This window comes from Hoplias malabaricus, chromosome 3, assembly GCF_029633855.1.
Source record: "Hoplias malabaricus isolate fHopMal1 chromosome 3, fHopMal1.hap1, whole genome shotgun sequence".
Classification (NCBI taxonomy): Eukaryota; Metazoa; Chordata; class Actinopteri; order Characiformes; family Erythrinidae; genus Hoplias; species Hoplias malabaricus.
The window spans coordinates 73,117,229-73,134,728 of record NC_089802.1 but is presented as its reverse complement, the minus strand read 5'-3'; the positions used below and the strand labels follow the sequence as shown (position 1 = coordinate 73,134,728).

Below are 17,500 nucleotides of genomic sequence, written 5' to 3'. Positions count from 1 at the left end.
CAGTGCTACATCTTCAGAGTATGAAACCTTTGCCATTATACTGACACCTAGTGACCTGGATAAATCAGATATATGGAGACCCACTCTATGGAGCATAATGAGGTCCCACTTATATTGCAGTCATTTAATGGATGTTGCACTTTAAAGAAAATATAAAAACGATATAGTTATTCTCTTTTATAAATATCGTTTGCTACTTAGTGTGGTATAAAAATAATTAAATCTTATTTAAATATGGTGGTGCAGCAGGTAGTGTCGCAGTCACACAGCTCCAGGGGCCTGGAGGTTGTGGGTTCGATTCCTGCTCCGGGTGACTGTTTGTGAGGAGTGTGGTGTGTTCTCCCTGTGTCTGCGTGGGTTTCCTCCGGGTGACTGTCTGTGAGGAGTGTGGTGTGTTCTCTCTGTGTCCGTGTGGGTTTCCTCCGGGTGACTGTTTGTGAGGAGTGTGGTGTGTTCTCCCTGTGTCTGCGTGGGTTTCCTCCGGGTGACTGTCTGTGAGGAGTGTGGTGTGTTCTCTCTGTGTCCGTGTGGGTTTCCTCCGGGTGACTGTCTGTGAGGAGTGTGGTGTGTTCTCCCTGTGTCTGCGTGGGTTTCCTCCGGGTGCTCTGGTTTCCTCCCACAGTCCAAAAACACACGTTGGTAGGTAGATTGGTGACTCAAAAAAAGTGTCCGTAGGTGTGAGTGAATGTGAGTGTGTGTCTGTGTTGCCCTGTGAAGGGCTGGCGCCCCCTCCAGGGTGTATTCCCGCCTTGCGCCCAGTGATTCCAGGTAGGCTCTGGACCCACGGCGACCCTGAACTGGATAAGCGGTTAGAGATAATTAATGAATGAATATATGTCATGCATTTCTTTCTCCTCGATATTATGTAACTTACTTGACGGCTGTTTTAACTGAAACTAGCTATAGAATTTCATAACTGGGTGACTTCTTTTAAAGTGTGACAGGAATGTAACAGATCTGTTTGGCTACATTTGTCATCAACTGTGTGTGGGAGATTAGAGGAAGTGTCTGAGTGTTTGTATGTATGTCCAGTAATGTTTTAACTATGGAAACTCAGTCATGGAGTGCATCTGGAAATGCGTATGTATGCAGGTGTGTGTGGGAGTATGTGACAGATTCAACAGTGGGAGAGTGTGTCAATACTCCTAATCTGAAAGATACAGTCATTCATTTAATCCAGTGCTACATCTTCAGAGTATGAAACCTTTAGCCATTATACTGACACCTAGTGACCTGGATAGATCAGATATATGGAGACCCACTCTATGGAGCATAATGAGGTCCCACTTATATTCAGTCATTCATTATCTGTAACCCTTATCCAGTTCAGGGTCGCTGTGGGTCCAGATCCTACCTGGAATCATTGGGCGCAAGGCGGGAATACACCCTGGAGGGAGCGCCAGTCCTTCACAGGGCAACACAGACACACACACATTCACTCACACACTCACACCTACGGACACTTTTATTGAGTCACCAATCCACCTACCAACGTGTGTTTTTGGACTGTGGGAGGAAACCGGAGCACCCGGATGAAACCCACGCGGACACAGGGAGAACACACCACACTCCTCACAGACAGTCACCCGGAGCGGGAATCGAACCCACAACCTCCAGGCCCCTGGAGCTGTGTGACTGCGACACTCCCTGCTGCGCCACCGTGCCCCCCCCCCACTCATACTGCAGTCATTTAATGGATGTTGCACTTTAGAGAAAATATATAAACGATATAGTTATTCTCTTTTATAAATGTTGTTTGCTACTTAGTGTGGTTTAAAAATAATTAAATCTAATTTAAATGTAAAAACACACAGAGCCTCTTAAAACTTTCGTGCTGTAGTTTTGTCTACAATAACTCACCACATTCTCAAAAATAGAGCGCATTTGATACATCCCCAGTCAAAGCCAGCTCGGGCATATTCCTTCTGTGTTTTGTTTGACACAGTGTGTATTTAGTGGTTGGTGTAATTGTCAGATTGGCACTCAGCATTGTGAGGGTTGGTGTTTGTCCTCTGTATGCTACTATTTTTATAGATGGCATGAATCACAGATTCTCCTTCCTCTTTCTTCACGTCTCTTTACCGTCTGGTTTCATTCTGTCACTCACTAAACCCCTCCTTCAGTCAGAAACTCAGCAGTGTCCTCTGATCTGAGGACAGTTTGCCAGAAAAACTGCTGAGCACTGGTTCTGAGCGGCACACACCTTAGTGATGATTAGGAATGGTGTTTGTTGATGCACTAATTGTTCAACATCAGTACCTCACGTTATGGCAGAATGCCATCAGATCCTCACAGAACTGTTCCAGCATCTACTGTAAAGTCTCTAACTTAAAAATAGACAGCAAAAGGAAGGTGTGGGACATACTGTATGAAGACGATTTCAGAAGAAGTGTTGGATTCTTGGAATCTTCAGATATATGTTTGACTAAGTACATAACACTGCAAACCACAGTCTATCTCTCTCTCTCTCTCTCTCTCTCTCTCTCTCTCTCTCTTTACAGGCTGCAGACATTAAATATAAACAGGGGCTTGTTTTGACAGTATTCAGTATAATGTCTATTTTTAACTAACTCTCTCTCTCTCTCTCTCTCTCTCTCATTCCCCCTGTCATGCTCTGTAACTGTCTCTAAGGAGTTATTGTAACACTGAGATTGTACTTGGACACAGATGTCATTGAGGTTTTTGGTTTTGGCGTGTGTGTGTGTGTGTGTGAGAGAGAGAGAGAGAGCGTGCATGCTTGTGTGTGTATGAGGGTGTGTATGTGGGTGGCTGTGTGGGTTCTATAGCACTTGGAATAGAAAGTATAAAATAAATACCAAACACGACTTTTTTTCTGTGCAGTTGGCATTTCTGTTTATATTTGTGTCTCTGAATTTCCAGTGCGTGTGTGTGTGTTTGTGTCTGGTGGTGGGTGGGTTTGTGTGTGTGTGCTTGCATGTGTATGTATGTGTGTGTGTGTGTGAAATAGACAGTGATTTGATGCCAGCCCACTCTGTGGTTGTCGCAGTGGTCAGATGGTCAGGTGGTTACAGCAAGTGACTGAATCAGCTCAGCCTCATGATTTTTAGATGTCCCCTCAGTCAGACGTTCAACTGCATTTTTGCTCTATTCTTAGTCATTAAAAACACATATAGATTATATTTAGATTTCATTTTGGAACTGTCCAGTGACATGATAATTATCAGGTTTTAAATGTTTTTTTTTTAATTATGGTATATATTTATTATGATAAATGATCATTCACTGCAAGAGTCAAATATGCAATTAAAAATAATTGTTTATTCATTATCTGTAAGCGTTGAGGTGGGTCCAGAGCCTACCTGGAATCATTGGGCGCAAGGCGGGAATACACCCTGGAGGCGCCAGTCCTTCACAGGGCAACACAGACACACACACATTCACTCACACTCACACCTACGGACACTTTTGAGTCGCCAATCCACCTACCAACGTGTGTTTTTGGACTGTGGGAGGAAACCGGAGCACCCGGAGGAAACCTTCGCAGACTAAGGGAGAACACACCACACTCCTCACAGACAGTCACCCGGAGCGGGAATTGAACCCACAACCTCCAGGCCCCTGGAGCTGTGTGACTACGACACTACCTGCTACGCCACCGTGCCGCCCTAAAAATAATTACGTTAAATTAATTTAAATGAAAGATTAACTGCTGATGTTATCAAGGTTCAGCTAGCAAAGAAAATAATACGCATTGAAGACCATCTCATCAGCATCTAGCATTGTACTGACTAATTTTATTGTTAGCTCATCTGAAAATCATATGAAGCTACTACATTTTTTCAAGTTTATTCTTCTACATGCTGCTAATATTCTTTTGGCTTTTTTCCAAGTCCTGTTTCTAATATGTAGTTCTGTACAATCCTAACACCAATAGCGCTTTTCATATTAACATTTGAAAAAGAGGCTGTTTGTGTGTGTTACGCCAGGTATATGTCACTTTGGAAACTTTCGTCCCCACAGTGTAAATATTGCCATGTCATAAGGTTAGTGTAAGTTTGTTATTAGGATGATGATTATGTTTATACCACCCATAGTTATAATTAAAGTTAGGGTAATTCATGTAATTCTGTGTAAAGTCCCCACAAGTCACAGAAACAAACATGTATGGGTGTGTTGTCTATCCGTGATTTACCTAAAATTTCACATAGCAGGAACATTCATTTTGAAACTCTGAATTGGGAAGTCAACTAAGCCGTGTATCGTAATCATAAATCACTAAATCTTTCCCAGGACAAATAGAAAGTACCTTTTTGTGCCCCTCACATATCTGTTTTTCGAAACACTACATAACGTGTGCTGTTTACATTGAACAGACATTCACTTTTGATAGATTTGATGACAGTCAGTGTGTATGTGTTGTGTTGATTAACCTGGCTGAGTATGTATCAGAGAATTGCCTAATTAGATCCTATGCACCCTCTGATGCTATTTGACCTCACTTTTTCCTCATGTGATTGAGTAACACGTTAAGTCCCCAGTCACAGGACTCAACCCAGTCTCTCCCTCTGTCTCCCTCTCTCTCTCTCTCTCTCTCCCTCTCTCTCTCTCTGAGTTGGGCAGGGCTGCAATCAGTCTTCAGACCTCAGTAGAGTCTGTCTTTAGTTGTGGAAATGTAATCCAGAATGCCAGAGGCCTGGTAGCATGTAGCCACCCACAGACATCTTCCCCAGAGTTAGATTTAGGGGTGGGACTAGACTCTGTACCCAACAGGCAGCCAATCAGAGAGGGGATCATTTTGCCAGTTGTTGACTTGTTTGTTTGAATGGGAGAAAGCTGAAGTTATCATGCCCAAGTGGATGCACTTCAGACAGCTTAAGGGAACCAGACATGTAAGTACAACTTATACAAGTGTTTAAAAGTTGTATATGTGACTTTAGACTGGCACGGTATATAAAATATAGAGAAAATATATTGGGCTTGAGCCTAACTGCTTATTGTTTTGTGGTATCATCTGAAATGATTTCATTGCTTTTCTGCTGTAGACAAGTATTGAATATAGAACTGTAGAGAATATTCTTACTATGCCATGTGTTCGATTTTGGTGCAGTCTTCATCTTAATTTAAACGTCAAAAATCATGAAATCAGAAGCAGCAGTGGCTCTTTTGCCAAAGCATAATAATGTTTCAACACAAAGCAATCAGTAACAAAAAATGCCTAAAATGTAGTTGTGCAACAGGTATATGATTATTTTACTTGGGTAGAAGTTACAGTTTACAATTACAGCTTGCAAATACTTAACTAATCTGCTTGTTACTCAGCTATATTTTTTGCCATTATCATTACTTACTGAATGGTTATGAATGTTAAAGCCTAGTTGAGTACTAAATAATGCTGTCATAACTGCCCTGGAGTATTCAAGCAAAGTACAACGCCATCAGAACTTCTGTACCATCTGTACTTAAGTGCCTAAGTACCTTAGTAAATGTTACTACCAACGCCAGGTGTCACATGATGTTAAATGAGATAAAGTTGTATACAAATTTCATCCATTAAAATATATGTTGTTGTAATAATGATGACATGTTTTTTCACTGGAAGGTCAGGTCACTCCAGATTGGTGTTGCACTGACAGCAGTGTGTTGCTAGCATTGATTCAGAGTGTACATTTCTCGAACTCAAGGCTGAAATCAAAAACAGAGCTTTGAGTTGGACTTAGTGTGTAGACGTGATGTGTGAAAAAGAGAAGCATGCTTTCTGTGTGCTTTCAGGGAGGAGTCCTTATTTCCATCTCTCGTCATTTTGTGTGTGTGGGTGTGTGTGTGTGTAGGAGGTGGGGAGGTGATGTAAGGGAGTTTCGCGTGGTTGTGTGGATGCATATGTGTGTGTGTGCCTTTTTGTTTTTTAAAGGGGACTTTCATCAATTTTTTAGAACATCTGCATAATTAAATGTTCAAGATGTAAACAAAGTTGTTGGGAGTGGTTGGATGTGAAATGCTCCTTTCTAGAGAAACTTGGTGGGACAGAATTATTCACAGTGTTCGGGATAGGAACCAGATGTCTGAAGAGTTTTGTCTATTATACTATTGTGCAGTCTGATACCTGGGATTTAAATGAACAGATGAGGATGTTGTAGGGTAAAACATTCCCCAGAGAAGATGTATTTTACAGCTTTTATATCATAATTACCCATATGTGTGTTTACATGAGCAGGGAATTTAACCCACGTCTTCTGCCTTTGTCAGATATTGATTTATTCTGAGATTTATTTATTTATTTGATTTAGAATCCTTTTAAAGAGTCCTGTAATGAGGCATTATCACCTTATGATTATAATACTTCATTCTAACTCAGTCGTTCTCTCTCTCTCTCTCTCTCTCTCTCTCTCACTCTCTCTCTCTCTCTCATACACATACACACACACACACACTGCTATTACAGGATTATTTTAATTATATACACTAATAATATGTATATTTACTGTAATATCCACGATTTCTCATTATAATGAGCATATTTTTCTCCTCAAGCTCATTCCTGTCTCATTTCATGTATTTGTACATATGACACCCTATGGTCCTGTGTGTATGAGTGTGTATGTGCATGTGTTTTGAGTGGCTCTAAGCATGAGCTCACTCTTGGAGTGGGCTTTCTCTCTCCAGCTCTGGAGGGAGTGGCCGCCTGAGCTGTGTTCAGTGTGTTTGGCCAGTCAGATTTATCTGTTACGGCCAAACCTTTCAATCTGATAAAAGGACTTTATACAAATAAAACCATTCCACAATACACAGCCGAGCAAAAGAGAACAATAGATATACTTGATTTGAAATGGGACTTTTTCAGTATTACTCATATATAAATAAAATAAATTAAGTCTTACGTGGTGGGGGCAGCCGTGGCCTGGTGGTTAGGGATTGCGGCTTGTAAACGGAAGGTTGCTGGAAGTTCAGGACTGAAGTGCCCTTGAGCAATGCACCTAACCCCCAACTGCCACCCGGGCTCTCACTGTGCTCACTGCCCCCTAGTGTTCACTAGTGTGTGTAAATGTGTGTTTCACTGCACAAACTGGGCTAAATGCGGAGAACAAATTCCTCTGTGTGCAAGCACAATGGCCAATACATTTACTGTACTTCTAATACCCCAGTAACCTGTTGTGTAATGATTTTAGGTTGGTAAAATTATTGTGGTAAATAACCTGTATTTTCGTTAATAACAGTACTATTCTAATGACAGCAAGGAGGTTAACATTCATTACATTTTGAACAACATAAGCCATGATGGAGGGCGGCACGGTGGCGCAGCAGGTAGTGTTGCAGGGACCTGGAGGTTGTAGGTTCCAGTCCCGCTCCAGGTGACTGTCTGTGAGGAGTTTGGTGTGTTCTCCCAGTGTCCGCGTGGGTTTCCTCTGGGTGCTCCGGTTTCCTCCCACGGTCCAAAAACACACGTTGGTAGGTGGATTGGCGACTCAAAGTGTCCGTAGGTGTGTGTGAGTGTGTTGCCCTGTGAAGCACTGACGCCCCCTCCAGGGTGTATACCCACCTTGCGCCCAATGATTCCAGGTAGGCTCTGGACCCACCGCGACCCTGAACTGGATAAGGGTTACAGATAATGAATGAATGAATGAATTCATGTTGGTAAGAAAAATTAGACTTTAGAAAGAGTTAAACTTTCCCTTGTATTAATTTGCGTTGCCCAAGCAGTTTCCTTATTTCCCTAAACTAGCTACTGTTAGATGGAAAAGACGTTAAAGAGGAATACAAAAGTAATCATTCATTCTTTCAGATGTAAAAGGAGTCTATCAGAGAGGTTTGGTATAACATGTTTAATTATAGAGAAATGTATTGACTTACATTTCTTTAAAATGACGGAAATATGAATCATGCACCACAAGGTTTTCAACACAAATAAAGCCCTATTATTTACTATAAACAGTGATCAGTGGACCTATGAAACGTGTCTACAGAGGGTTTAGATGATGAACAGGAATAAATCTGGGGAATTAGTGGTGTGAAATGGTTCAAGTGTGTGTGTGTGTGAGAGTGAGTGCATTGTGGCCTTAGGCTCATGTGCAGCTACAATGTTTCTTGCTCTTCTATGTAGATTATACAAGCCATGTGTGCACTTTGAACATCTGTGTCCATGAAGTAGCTGAATTCACTGGAAGCGGGTTCAACATCTTTGGGCATTTAGTGTATATTACGTCTATGATCAGAAACAGTGTTGACCTAGAACATTTCAGAAGCATTATTTGAGTCAGAACACTTAGAGAGGTCTTCTTTTTCTCTGTGATTTTGCAAAATCTCTCCACGTGGAAAGCTGTGTGCTCCATATGGCGGGTATTCCTGGCCAGCTGTGGTAAATCAGGATGGAAAACACAGCTCTGTCCCTGGAGGAGGGCGTTCCCCTTCTCATCTTCATCCCTCCTTTCTCTCTCCCTCTCCCTCTCTTTCTCTCTCTCTCTCTCTCTCTCTCTCTCTCTCTCTCTCACTCTCACTCTCTTTCTGTGTCCCTTGTTCTTTGGGGACTCTGTTGCAATAAATCAAATAGTTTCACTCACTCTAGAATGGCATTAAGTGCATAGTTAATTAGAAGCTGCAGACATTCAGTGCACACACACACACACACACTTATGCACAAGCCGGCACCAGAATAAGCAGACACACCCACACACTGTACGCGCATACTTTAAAAAATGCCTCATAATAATATCCAGGGAGCCCAAAAATAACTGTAAAATTAAAAACAAATACCAAGTGTAAGGCACAATGTTGTGTGTCTCTGGTCAAATGACATGTTTTGTTGCTTTTCCAAGTAAAAGTGAGTATTCTGCATGATGACAACTTAAGTCATTACCTTTTATTAAGTCCTGACCACATGGGCCTGTCTCTCAGCATTGTGACCACTTCTATATTAGCATGAGTTAATAGGCATTTAGATAATCCGTTTGTAAATAGTAAAAGCCCAGAGCCAAAATCTAACATCTGTTGCAGATTCTTGGACTTTTAATAAGGGTAGAAAATGGGAATTGTTTTAACTCATGTTTTCTGCCTTAGGCACCCCACAAAAACTGACTGGGTTTGACTGGCTTGCCTTATTTCACATTTGAGTTGGTAGGCTTCAGATTTCTAAATTAATGGCGCACATGAATTGAACATGTTATTTTTTCGTACTATGTCCCCTTTACGATATGGTTGATGCTCTGGGGCAGGGGTTAAAGGTTACTGGTGGGGAGGGGCAGGGAAGTAGATCAGGGTTTGGCTGTGGAGGGAAAATAAGCACAGCTGTATAAACCAACCTCTTCCTCTTTCACTTATTTACTGACTCATTTGCTCTCAAAAGTGAGAGTCACAAGTCTTATGCTCCCAGCCACAGTTTTGGTCTGTGTAGCTAATTTCATGCACTTAAATCTAGCTGTGTGTGTGTGTGTGTGTGTGTGTGTGTGTGTGTGTGTGTGTGTGTGTGTGTGTGTGTGTGTGTGTCCCACAAATGTATCACATAGAAAGCCAAAAAATTGACACTCTTTCATTGTGGATAGTTCCTTATGGGGACCACAGGCTGAATACGATGTGTTACGTTCAGGGGTAAAGGGAAGTGTTAGGGTTAGGTAAGTAGTAGTTTGGATGAGTTAAGGATATGTCTCAGAAGAAGTCTTTGTGGTGTTCCAGCAATGCTTGGAAACAAACCTATTTGTGTGTCAAATGTGCCATTGAGCAATAACTCATTTTGCCACCTAAAATTAGCAAATAATGTTTATGAAACTGATTGTTAATTGTTTTACATTTTTTCTCCAGATTCAACTCAGAATGATCCAGTTTATGCTCCACAGAGCAGCCCCCCCCCCCCCCCCCCATGTGGGTGTCCATGTTCTAGTGCAGAATCTCTGACACATTCGGACCACTAGGTGTCAGAATAATGGCTGTTTCATAATATAGAGAATCATATCCTTCTGTTTCTTGCGTTCACTTTATTTGTCATTTGCTGTAATTGCTTAAAGAACTTATATGTCAGTCTATACATTAATGAGGAGACGACAAAGCCCAAGCTTCATTTATTTTATTTCTAGTCAAAACAGCCATTAAAAATATAATACAAATGGCTCATTTTCAGCAACAGGAAATATGTCTGGAAACATTTTTATAGAAATGTACACAGAAGTCTGAACAACTAATTATGTGTTCATGCCTTGTCTTCAATACAGCTTCTATTCCTTCCAGGAAACACATTTCATTTCTCAAAGAAATCTGCAGGGATATTTTTTCTGCACCTCTACATTTCAGTCTCAGAAATCGTTTGTATTTTCTGCTCGTCACAGTCCAAATAATCCCCAACACGTTGTGATGCTGAGGTCTGATCACTGGGGCAGCCAATTTATTGTTCTGAGAACAACACCATTTTTCCTTGGGAGCTTCTAGACTGTGCCACATTCTTTCAGACCCATAGCATTGGGTTTTCAGTTTCCAATAGAAACAGACAGAAAAATCTCTAAACAAAGAAGTGTTTATTTGATAGAGACTCTTTGGTGTTCTGTCAGGTTTTTCGTGGTTGTTGGGAGTCCCAGTGTTGGAGCATTTCTGACTTTGTTGTTGTTATTTATTGTTGTAATTTTCATTACTTTTAGATTTTAACTCCAGAAAAATGAGCAATGTGTTCTTAATTGCTGTCAAATATAAACACACGCAGGGTGGTCTCTGACTTTTGTGCAGCAATGTATTTCCATATGATCTTGCAATCAGCAACTCCTTATTCTGCTCTCTCAGTCCTTCTACAATTTACTCTGTTTCTTCTTTATACCCTGTTTCCTTCCTACTCTCTTTTTCTTTATACTCTTTTTTTTCTATCTCACTTACTCCCTTGTCATTGCTCTCTTTCTTTTATTCTCTACTGCCCCCCCCCCCCCCCCCCCATTGGTTCCTTCCTTGCTTGATATATTATTTGTTATTGATCATGCATCACCAAGTGATTTTATTATCTTTTAATCAATTAAATAATATACTCTCTGTTTCTCTCCCTTCTACTGTCCTTTTCTTTACCAACTCCAACTACTCTCTCTCTCTCTCTCTCTCTCTCTCTCTCTCTCTCTCTCTCTCTCTCTCTCTCTCTCCTCCCGGTGATGCTGTAGTTGTCTGGGGGCTGTGAGCACACGCTGGTCCTGCAGGACTTTGTGGCCGGTTGTTCATCCGAACTGAGTGTCCAGTCTGGTCAGACGGTGGAGGTGCTGGAGCGCTCTGGGGAGCGGCCAGGCTGGTGCCTGGTGCGGACCACAGAGCGTTCGCCCCCGCAAGAGGGTCTGGTGCCCTGCAGCACATTGTCCGTCTCCCACTCCCGCAGCAGCGTGGACATGGACTGCTTCTTCCCCAGCGGCAAAGGTAGGGTCACTTTCAGTTGAACAAACAGACATGGGCTCGAGTGCTAACCCTGAGTAGAATCACCCTCCCTCTACCACACCACTTAGCACAGTGCAAGTTTTCAAATGAATGGTAGCTGTGTAATCCATTGATGTTTATTTATGTCCAGTGAAGTCCACTGAAACAGGTTTTATCCCAGGATTAGGTCTGATCTCTAAGCACTGCAGCATATGGATATTGGTTCTTTATGAGAGCAGTGCTGTCGGGTTAAAGAAAAAGTATGGAGGAACTATTAATTACCAGACGTGGGGAATCATGGGAGATGTTAATGACTGAAACAGTGGTGTATGTTCCCTGCAGTGCCTTTGATCCTAATGAAGAGGCTCTTGTGTTGGCTAAGGCTTGATTAGTGACGCTGTTATATAAGCACTAAACCCACATGACCTGGTCCTGTGTGAGGAGAAAACAAAGCCATCAGTATCAGTATCATCTCTGTCTATATATATATATATATATATATATATATATATATTATGTGTGTGTGTGTGTGTGTGTGTGTGTGTGTGTGTGTGTGAACGTCAGCCCCAGTGTTAAGCATCGTTGTCACCAGTGTCATCAGTAGCACAGCGGTCAGTATTGTCCCCCTCCAGCTTCCCCTTGTTTGTCTCCCCCTCTCTTCCTCTGTTTGTGAGCCTCAGGTTTAAACATCCTTTAGGCCTGGTCTGTTTACACCTCCAGACTAACTTAAACCTGGGCTAAGAATAATCCAAGGAAATGGGTGCGGGGCATAGAGCCAGTGGGGTTACATGAGAAAAGTCAGTCATTGGCCTCACGTTTAGCTGCACATCAATATAAAGTAATATAAATATTAAAATGCACTCGCCCATTTTTCAGAAAAAAAATTACAAATACTGCCATAGGACACTAGGAGACCTGAGCCAAGTTCTAGTTCCTGCTCCTCATGTATGATAATTTAGTCTTGAAGTGTACGCAATGCTAAGTATTGGTGTATAAGCTTTGGTTTCATGTTAGCTATGTTAGCTAAGTTAGCTAAGCAGACTTCAGACTCCCATCGTATCTTGACTAATTGATTACATTTGGCAATATTACATTCCTTATAATATTTCAAGTTTATTTTGTTATTTTACCCTTCCCTTAAAGTTCTTTCAGTTAACTCAGGTTCTTGTGTAATCATATTTATTTTTAAGTAGCAATAGCACATCCTGCTTCAGATCTTTTGGGTAAAACCCCTATAAGTCATTTACAGTAAACCGCAGTCCAGGAGTGTCGTGATTACCATAAACGTGTTATGAGAAGTAAATAACTAGGCTTATGCTCGAGAAACTCCATTGTGCTTTGGACACTATCAGTTTCTCTAAGGCATTGTTGGAGAGCTGAGGGCTGTGAAACCTGACCTTACCATGAAATATTTTCATGATGTGGACCATTATGTTTAAAGTGGGAAATTTGTTTAAACCCCTTCTTACTTTGTTTAGAATTAGAGGTAACATTTAGCTTTAGTGGCTAGTGGTCAAGGAGTCTATTGCTGTCCAAAGTATATCCATTGTGTCTCATTTTATTTTACTACATCATTTGAACCAGCAGCTGTCCTTCACACTGTGTGAAAATTTCATGACGAATGGACCAATAGAAATGCTCCAAAATGACTTGGAATACAATTTTTACATTGACTTACATTGAAAGTTAAAAAGATTTGTTTCATGTATGGGTGGCTTTGGAACTAAATTTGTCTGCTCCTTAGAAAAGTAGGTAAGGGGAAGTAGCTTGAGGTATTCACTCAGACACACACACACACACACACACGCACACACATGCATACACACACATACATTATGATATAAACCCAGCCTTTCTAAAGTGGGCAACTGCGGTATGCAGTTCTGAACTGTTTATAACAGGAGAGACAAACACACACACACACACACACACACACTCTCACTCTTCCTTGTTTTACCTGTAAAAAATGTCTCTCTGTAATGTGCCATTAATGGCTCTTTGTGTTTCTTCGTGTATTGGACTGTGGTTGAAACATTACCTGCAGGTGATTAGTTACTTATTCAAATTACACCTGTGACATTCCACCATTTCACAGCTACCATTATATACACTGTCTGGGTTTTCTGTCTCTCAATTCTCTCCGTTTCTTGCAATTTCTTCTCGTTTTCTGTCTGTGTCGTTAATATTTTTTTATTTGTCTCTCAGTTCTCTCACTCACCCCTATTTTCTCTCTTCTACCCTCTTATTCATGTTCTCTCCTTCTTTTCCTCTATTTCTTTCTCCTGTTTCTCTCTCCTGTTCTCTTATTCTCTCTTCTCCTTTCTTCTCCTACCTTGTTGTCATGTTGTCTCGTTTCCTCTATCACACTTTCTCTCTTCCTCTTGTAGCTTATATTATGTATTTAACACTCTCTCTCTCTCTCTCTCTCCCCGCCCACCCCCTGGTCCCTCCTCTCGCTCTGTGTGGAGTAGAGGAGGACAGGCTGAACTTTCAGTATTGACCTACACTGAGTTAGACATAGACTTTCTCTCTTTTTCCCTCCCTCTATCTCTCCACCTCCTTCCCTCCATCCCTTCTGTCTCTCTTTCCTCTTGTCTGTGTGGCCATGTGCTGGGGGTAGAAGTGGGTCAGCATGCGGAGTGGGAGGTCATGTGGGTCTTGCGGAGAGTGTTACAGTTGGATTATTAGAAAGCTCTGCTGTTGTGAGGGGACAGGTGCGTAACTTACTTTAGGTGTGTGTCTTTTAGTGTGTTTGTATGTAATTTTTTTTGTATTATATGTGTGTGTGTGTGTGTGTGGATTACATGTCTTAGTTTGCATTATATATAAAATTACAGCATTTACATGGAAATACATTTTCACAGACCACCCCAAAGACTATTTAGTGTTGTTTATTTAGGAATGTGTGTATTTGGTGGTTTGTGTGTGTGTGTGCGTGTGTGTGTGTGTGTGTGTGTGTGTGTGTGTGTGTGTGTATTGCCTATTTTTCTCCAGTATAATATGTGACATTGACACATTTGGGACACCTTTGAGGGGTATATAGATGCATACTGAAAAAAAAACAAATTTCAATATTTGCCTCTTTTAAATAATTTGAAAATTCCAGTTGTGCTTTGAAAATGTGCCAATATTTTTCATGATTATTGGTTTGATACAGAAGCTCCAAAACTACTTGGAATTCTTGGGTTTTTACACTGACCTACATTAAAAATTAAAAATGTATTTCCTTCCCCTGGAAAGTTACTGAAAAAGGACGTTTGTCATTGACATTGACTGAGATTATCTCTTTTACTTTCCCATGTACCGTGTGACTTTGTGCCGTATGAGTGGGTTGCCCATATGTGTGTTTGTGTGTGTGTGTGTGTGAGTGTTTTGAGTTTAACTACACGTCTCAGGCTGATAAGGTCAGTGTGCAGATATTGGAGTGCTGGCTGTTCTAGAGTTAGTTAATAATCATGCTAACTATATGGCAGTAGGGTTTTTAAAGTTGTGTTCCTAAAGCAGCACACTGAGCCGGACCCTGATCTTTCAGAAAGGCCCAGGAGGCCACGCTCCAGCTGACCGTTACATACTCTAGACCTCACCAGCACACACTCACACACCCTGCTGACTGTGCTAAAAGTCTGCTGGAGTGTATGAGAGATCTGAACACTGCTGACTCTTAGGTATCACTGGGTGATTCTGTTCATTCACTGAAACTCATGGGTTCTTGCCTCAGGTTTGCTGTGTGTGTTAAGGGTTTCTCAGTGTATATATATGTGTGTGTTCTCCCTGTGTCTGCGTGGGTTTCCTCCAGGTGCTCCGGTTTCCTTCCACAGTCCAAAAACACATGTTGCAGGTGGATTGGCGACTCAAAAAGTGTCCGTAGGTGTGAGTGTGTGAGTGAATGTGTGTGTGTGTCCATGTTGCCCTGTGAAGGACTGGCGCCCCCTCCAGGGTGTATTCCCGCCTTGCGCCCAATGATTCCAGGTAGACTCTGGACCCGCCGCGACCCTGACTTGGATAAGCGTTTACAGATAATGAATGAATGAATGAATGAATGACTCTAAACACTTTTAGAGTCACAGGACGCCAGCGTTCAGCATTCTCCTCCAAGCATGTTGATCTATAAAATACTGTTGCATTTGCTGCAGTCTTAGGTTGCATTTGTTGCCACCAAAAACACCTTTAAAGAACCTTGGTGACATCATGTGATAGAGACAGACCTAATTATTGGAAGGATTTCTTGGGTTTCATGCTGTTATTGTTTGTGTACGTATTCCTGTGTGTAACTACCTCCTTAAGCTTGCACTGTTTTCTCATAACCTGATTTCTCCATCAGCAAGCAAGTGCTCCTGGGCTGCATCAGCTTTGAAGCTGAGAGGAAGCACAGAGCTGCATTTGATGTTCCCGAGCAGTTTGTAGAGACTCAAAGCTGCTTTTTGAACACACCTCTTAGAGAGACTGACCCAAAGAGCTCCTCAGGGTTCTGGTCAAGTGTTTCCTGGCCAGCAGCGGGGCTTTCTGCTATGTTTTCACACCCATAAATCAGCCAAGCCCCTGCCTGTATGGAAGAGCTGCAGAATGTTTTAGGGCCGCATTATATCAATTCATATTTAAAATATTATTATCCACTGCTGCAGAGAAACTCCACAGTGTAGACAATAAAGCTTGTCAAAACCTGCTCTTCAGTATTCCTCTGAAATCAGGGGCATTAAGTATTTTCAGCTCCTTTTGCTGCTGATATCAGAATATTGCCGTCCACACAAATGCCATCCATCCATCCGAGGTTCTATCAAAATCCCCAGCGCTGTGTTGTGGAGAAGAGGAACTATTTTCTAGAGTCATGGAACAACATGGAACACCTGGAGAGGTGTTTGTTTTCCAGAACTAATCAACCAGTATTACTACCTGACCTCAGTAAGGTTTGGTTGGTGAATACAGTCAAATCCTCACAGCAGTGTTCCAATATCAAGTTTAAATCCTTCACAGAGGTGCAGAGTGTGTTTCTGCACAGCAGGGGAACAAAATACCCTTTTCTGCCCTTCATTTGTGGCAAATCACTTGGAGATCAAGGGTCTAGAATCTTTCTACACCTCCTAATATATTTTTATGCTCTGTAAATGCTCTGTATCTTAAATTAAATGCTCTGTAGTATTATTACTATTTCAATATGTGGCGTTTTACCGCACTGAATACATGGAAAAAAAAGTCTTAAGAGTACAGATATGTTTTAAAGCATTTTTTGAGTAACATATCATTGCAGTTCAAACATTCGATTGTTCCTCGTTTTGTTATTTTAGTTTAATATCATTTAAAAAATTCAAAAAAATGAAAAATGGCCAGAACATCAAGTTCTTGGGGATAATATTATTTACAAAAGTAGGTTTTTCGTTTTGATTATTTAAAGATGTTAGCGATCGTGAACATAGAGTTTTATACTTAATTTTGTAGCAAATTTTTAAAATAAAAGTACATTTTTATTATAATTATACCTCATATAACAACACTCTAAAACATATTTGTACATACGTCGTGGGGCAGCCTGACCTTTCTGTTAAACATGGTACATGTCCCTGGCGATGCTGTGTGTTGTGTTTGATCAGTGGGCGATGAAATGTTTTTGTGAGGGCAGTGCTGTGAAAGCCGCTCTTGTTCAGTTTAGACAGAAACACAGTAACAAGACATATCATCAGACTGTCAGTCTTTTTTTGTTGTCATGGTCACAGTCAGCTTGTTGCTGTGGTCACGGTGGTGTCAGTGATGAAGCACCTTTAGCCTGATGAACAGAACAAGGAAATGTAAGGGCGAGGTAGACAATAAGACACTGTATTTCAGCACATGCTCAGTTGAGATTTGGCCTGAGGGCACACACACACACAGGAAGAGTGAGGACTGAGTAGGGTAGAGTGAAGAGTTGAAAGAAGGCGCTGGATGTCACAAGTGACACTACAAATTTTCACTTAGTGAGTCTGTTTTGGGACACTGTACCTAAGAATAAAACATACATAATAATATAATGTATGATATTATGTAGGGTGGCACAGTGGTGCAGCAGGTAGTGTCGCAGTCACACAGCTCCAGGGACCTGGAGGTTGTGGGTTCGATTCCCGCTCCGGGTGACTCCTCTGTGAGGAGTCCAAAAATACACGTTGGTAGGTGGATTGGCGACTCCAAAGTAAGTGTAAGTGAATGTGTGTGT

At 41.5% G+C, this 17,500-nt stretch overlaps 1 protein-coding gene across 2 annotated transcripts in view; it reads left to right on the top strand.

The window, feature by feature from the left end:
• kalrnb (kalirin RhoGEF kinase b) overlaps window positions 1-17,500 on the top strand; it is a 97,251-nt gene that overhangs the window by 65,995 nt on the left and 13,756 nt on the right. The window contains exon 34 of one of the 2 annotated variants that reach the window (XM_066664878.1): window positions 11,076-11,322. In XM_066664878.1, the coding sequence (XP_066520975.1) occupies window positions 11,076-11,322 (247 nt within the window). Of the gene's footprint in view, window positions 1-11,075; window positions 11,323-13,838; window positions 14,034-17,500 lie in introns of those variants that run through there. The other variant, XM_066664876.1, reaches the window with a different exon arrangement.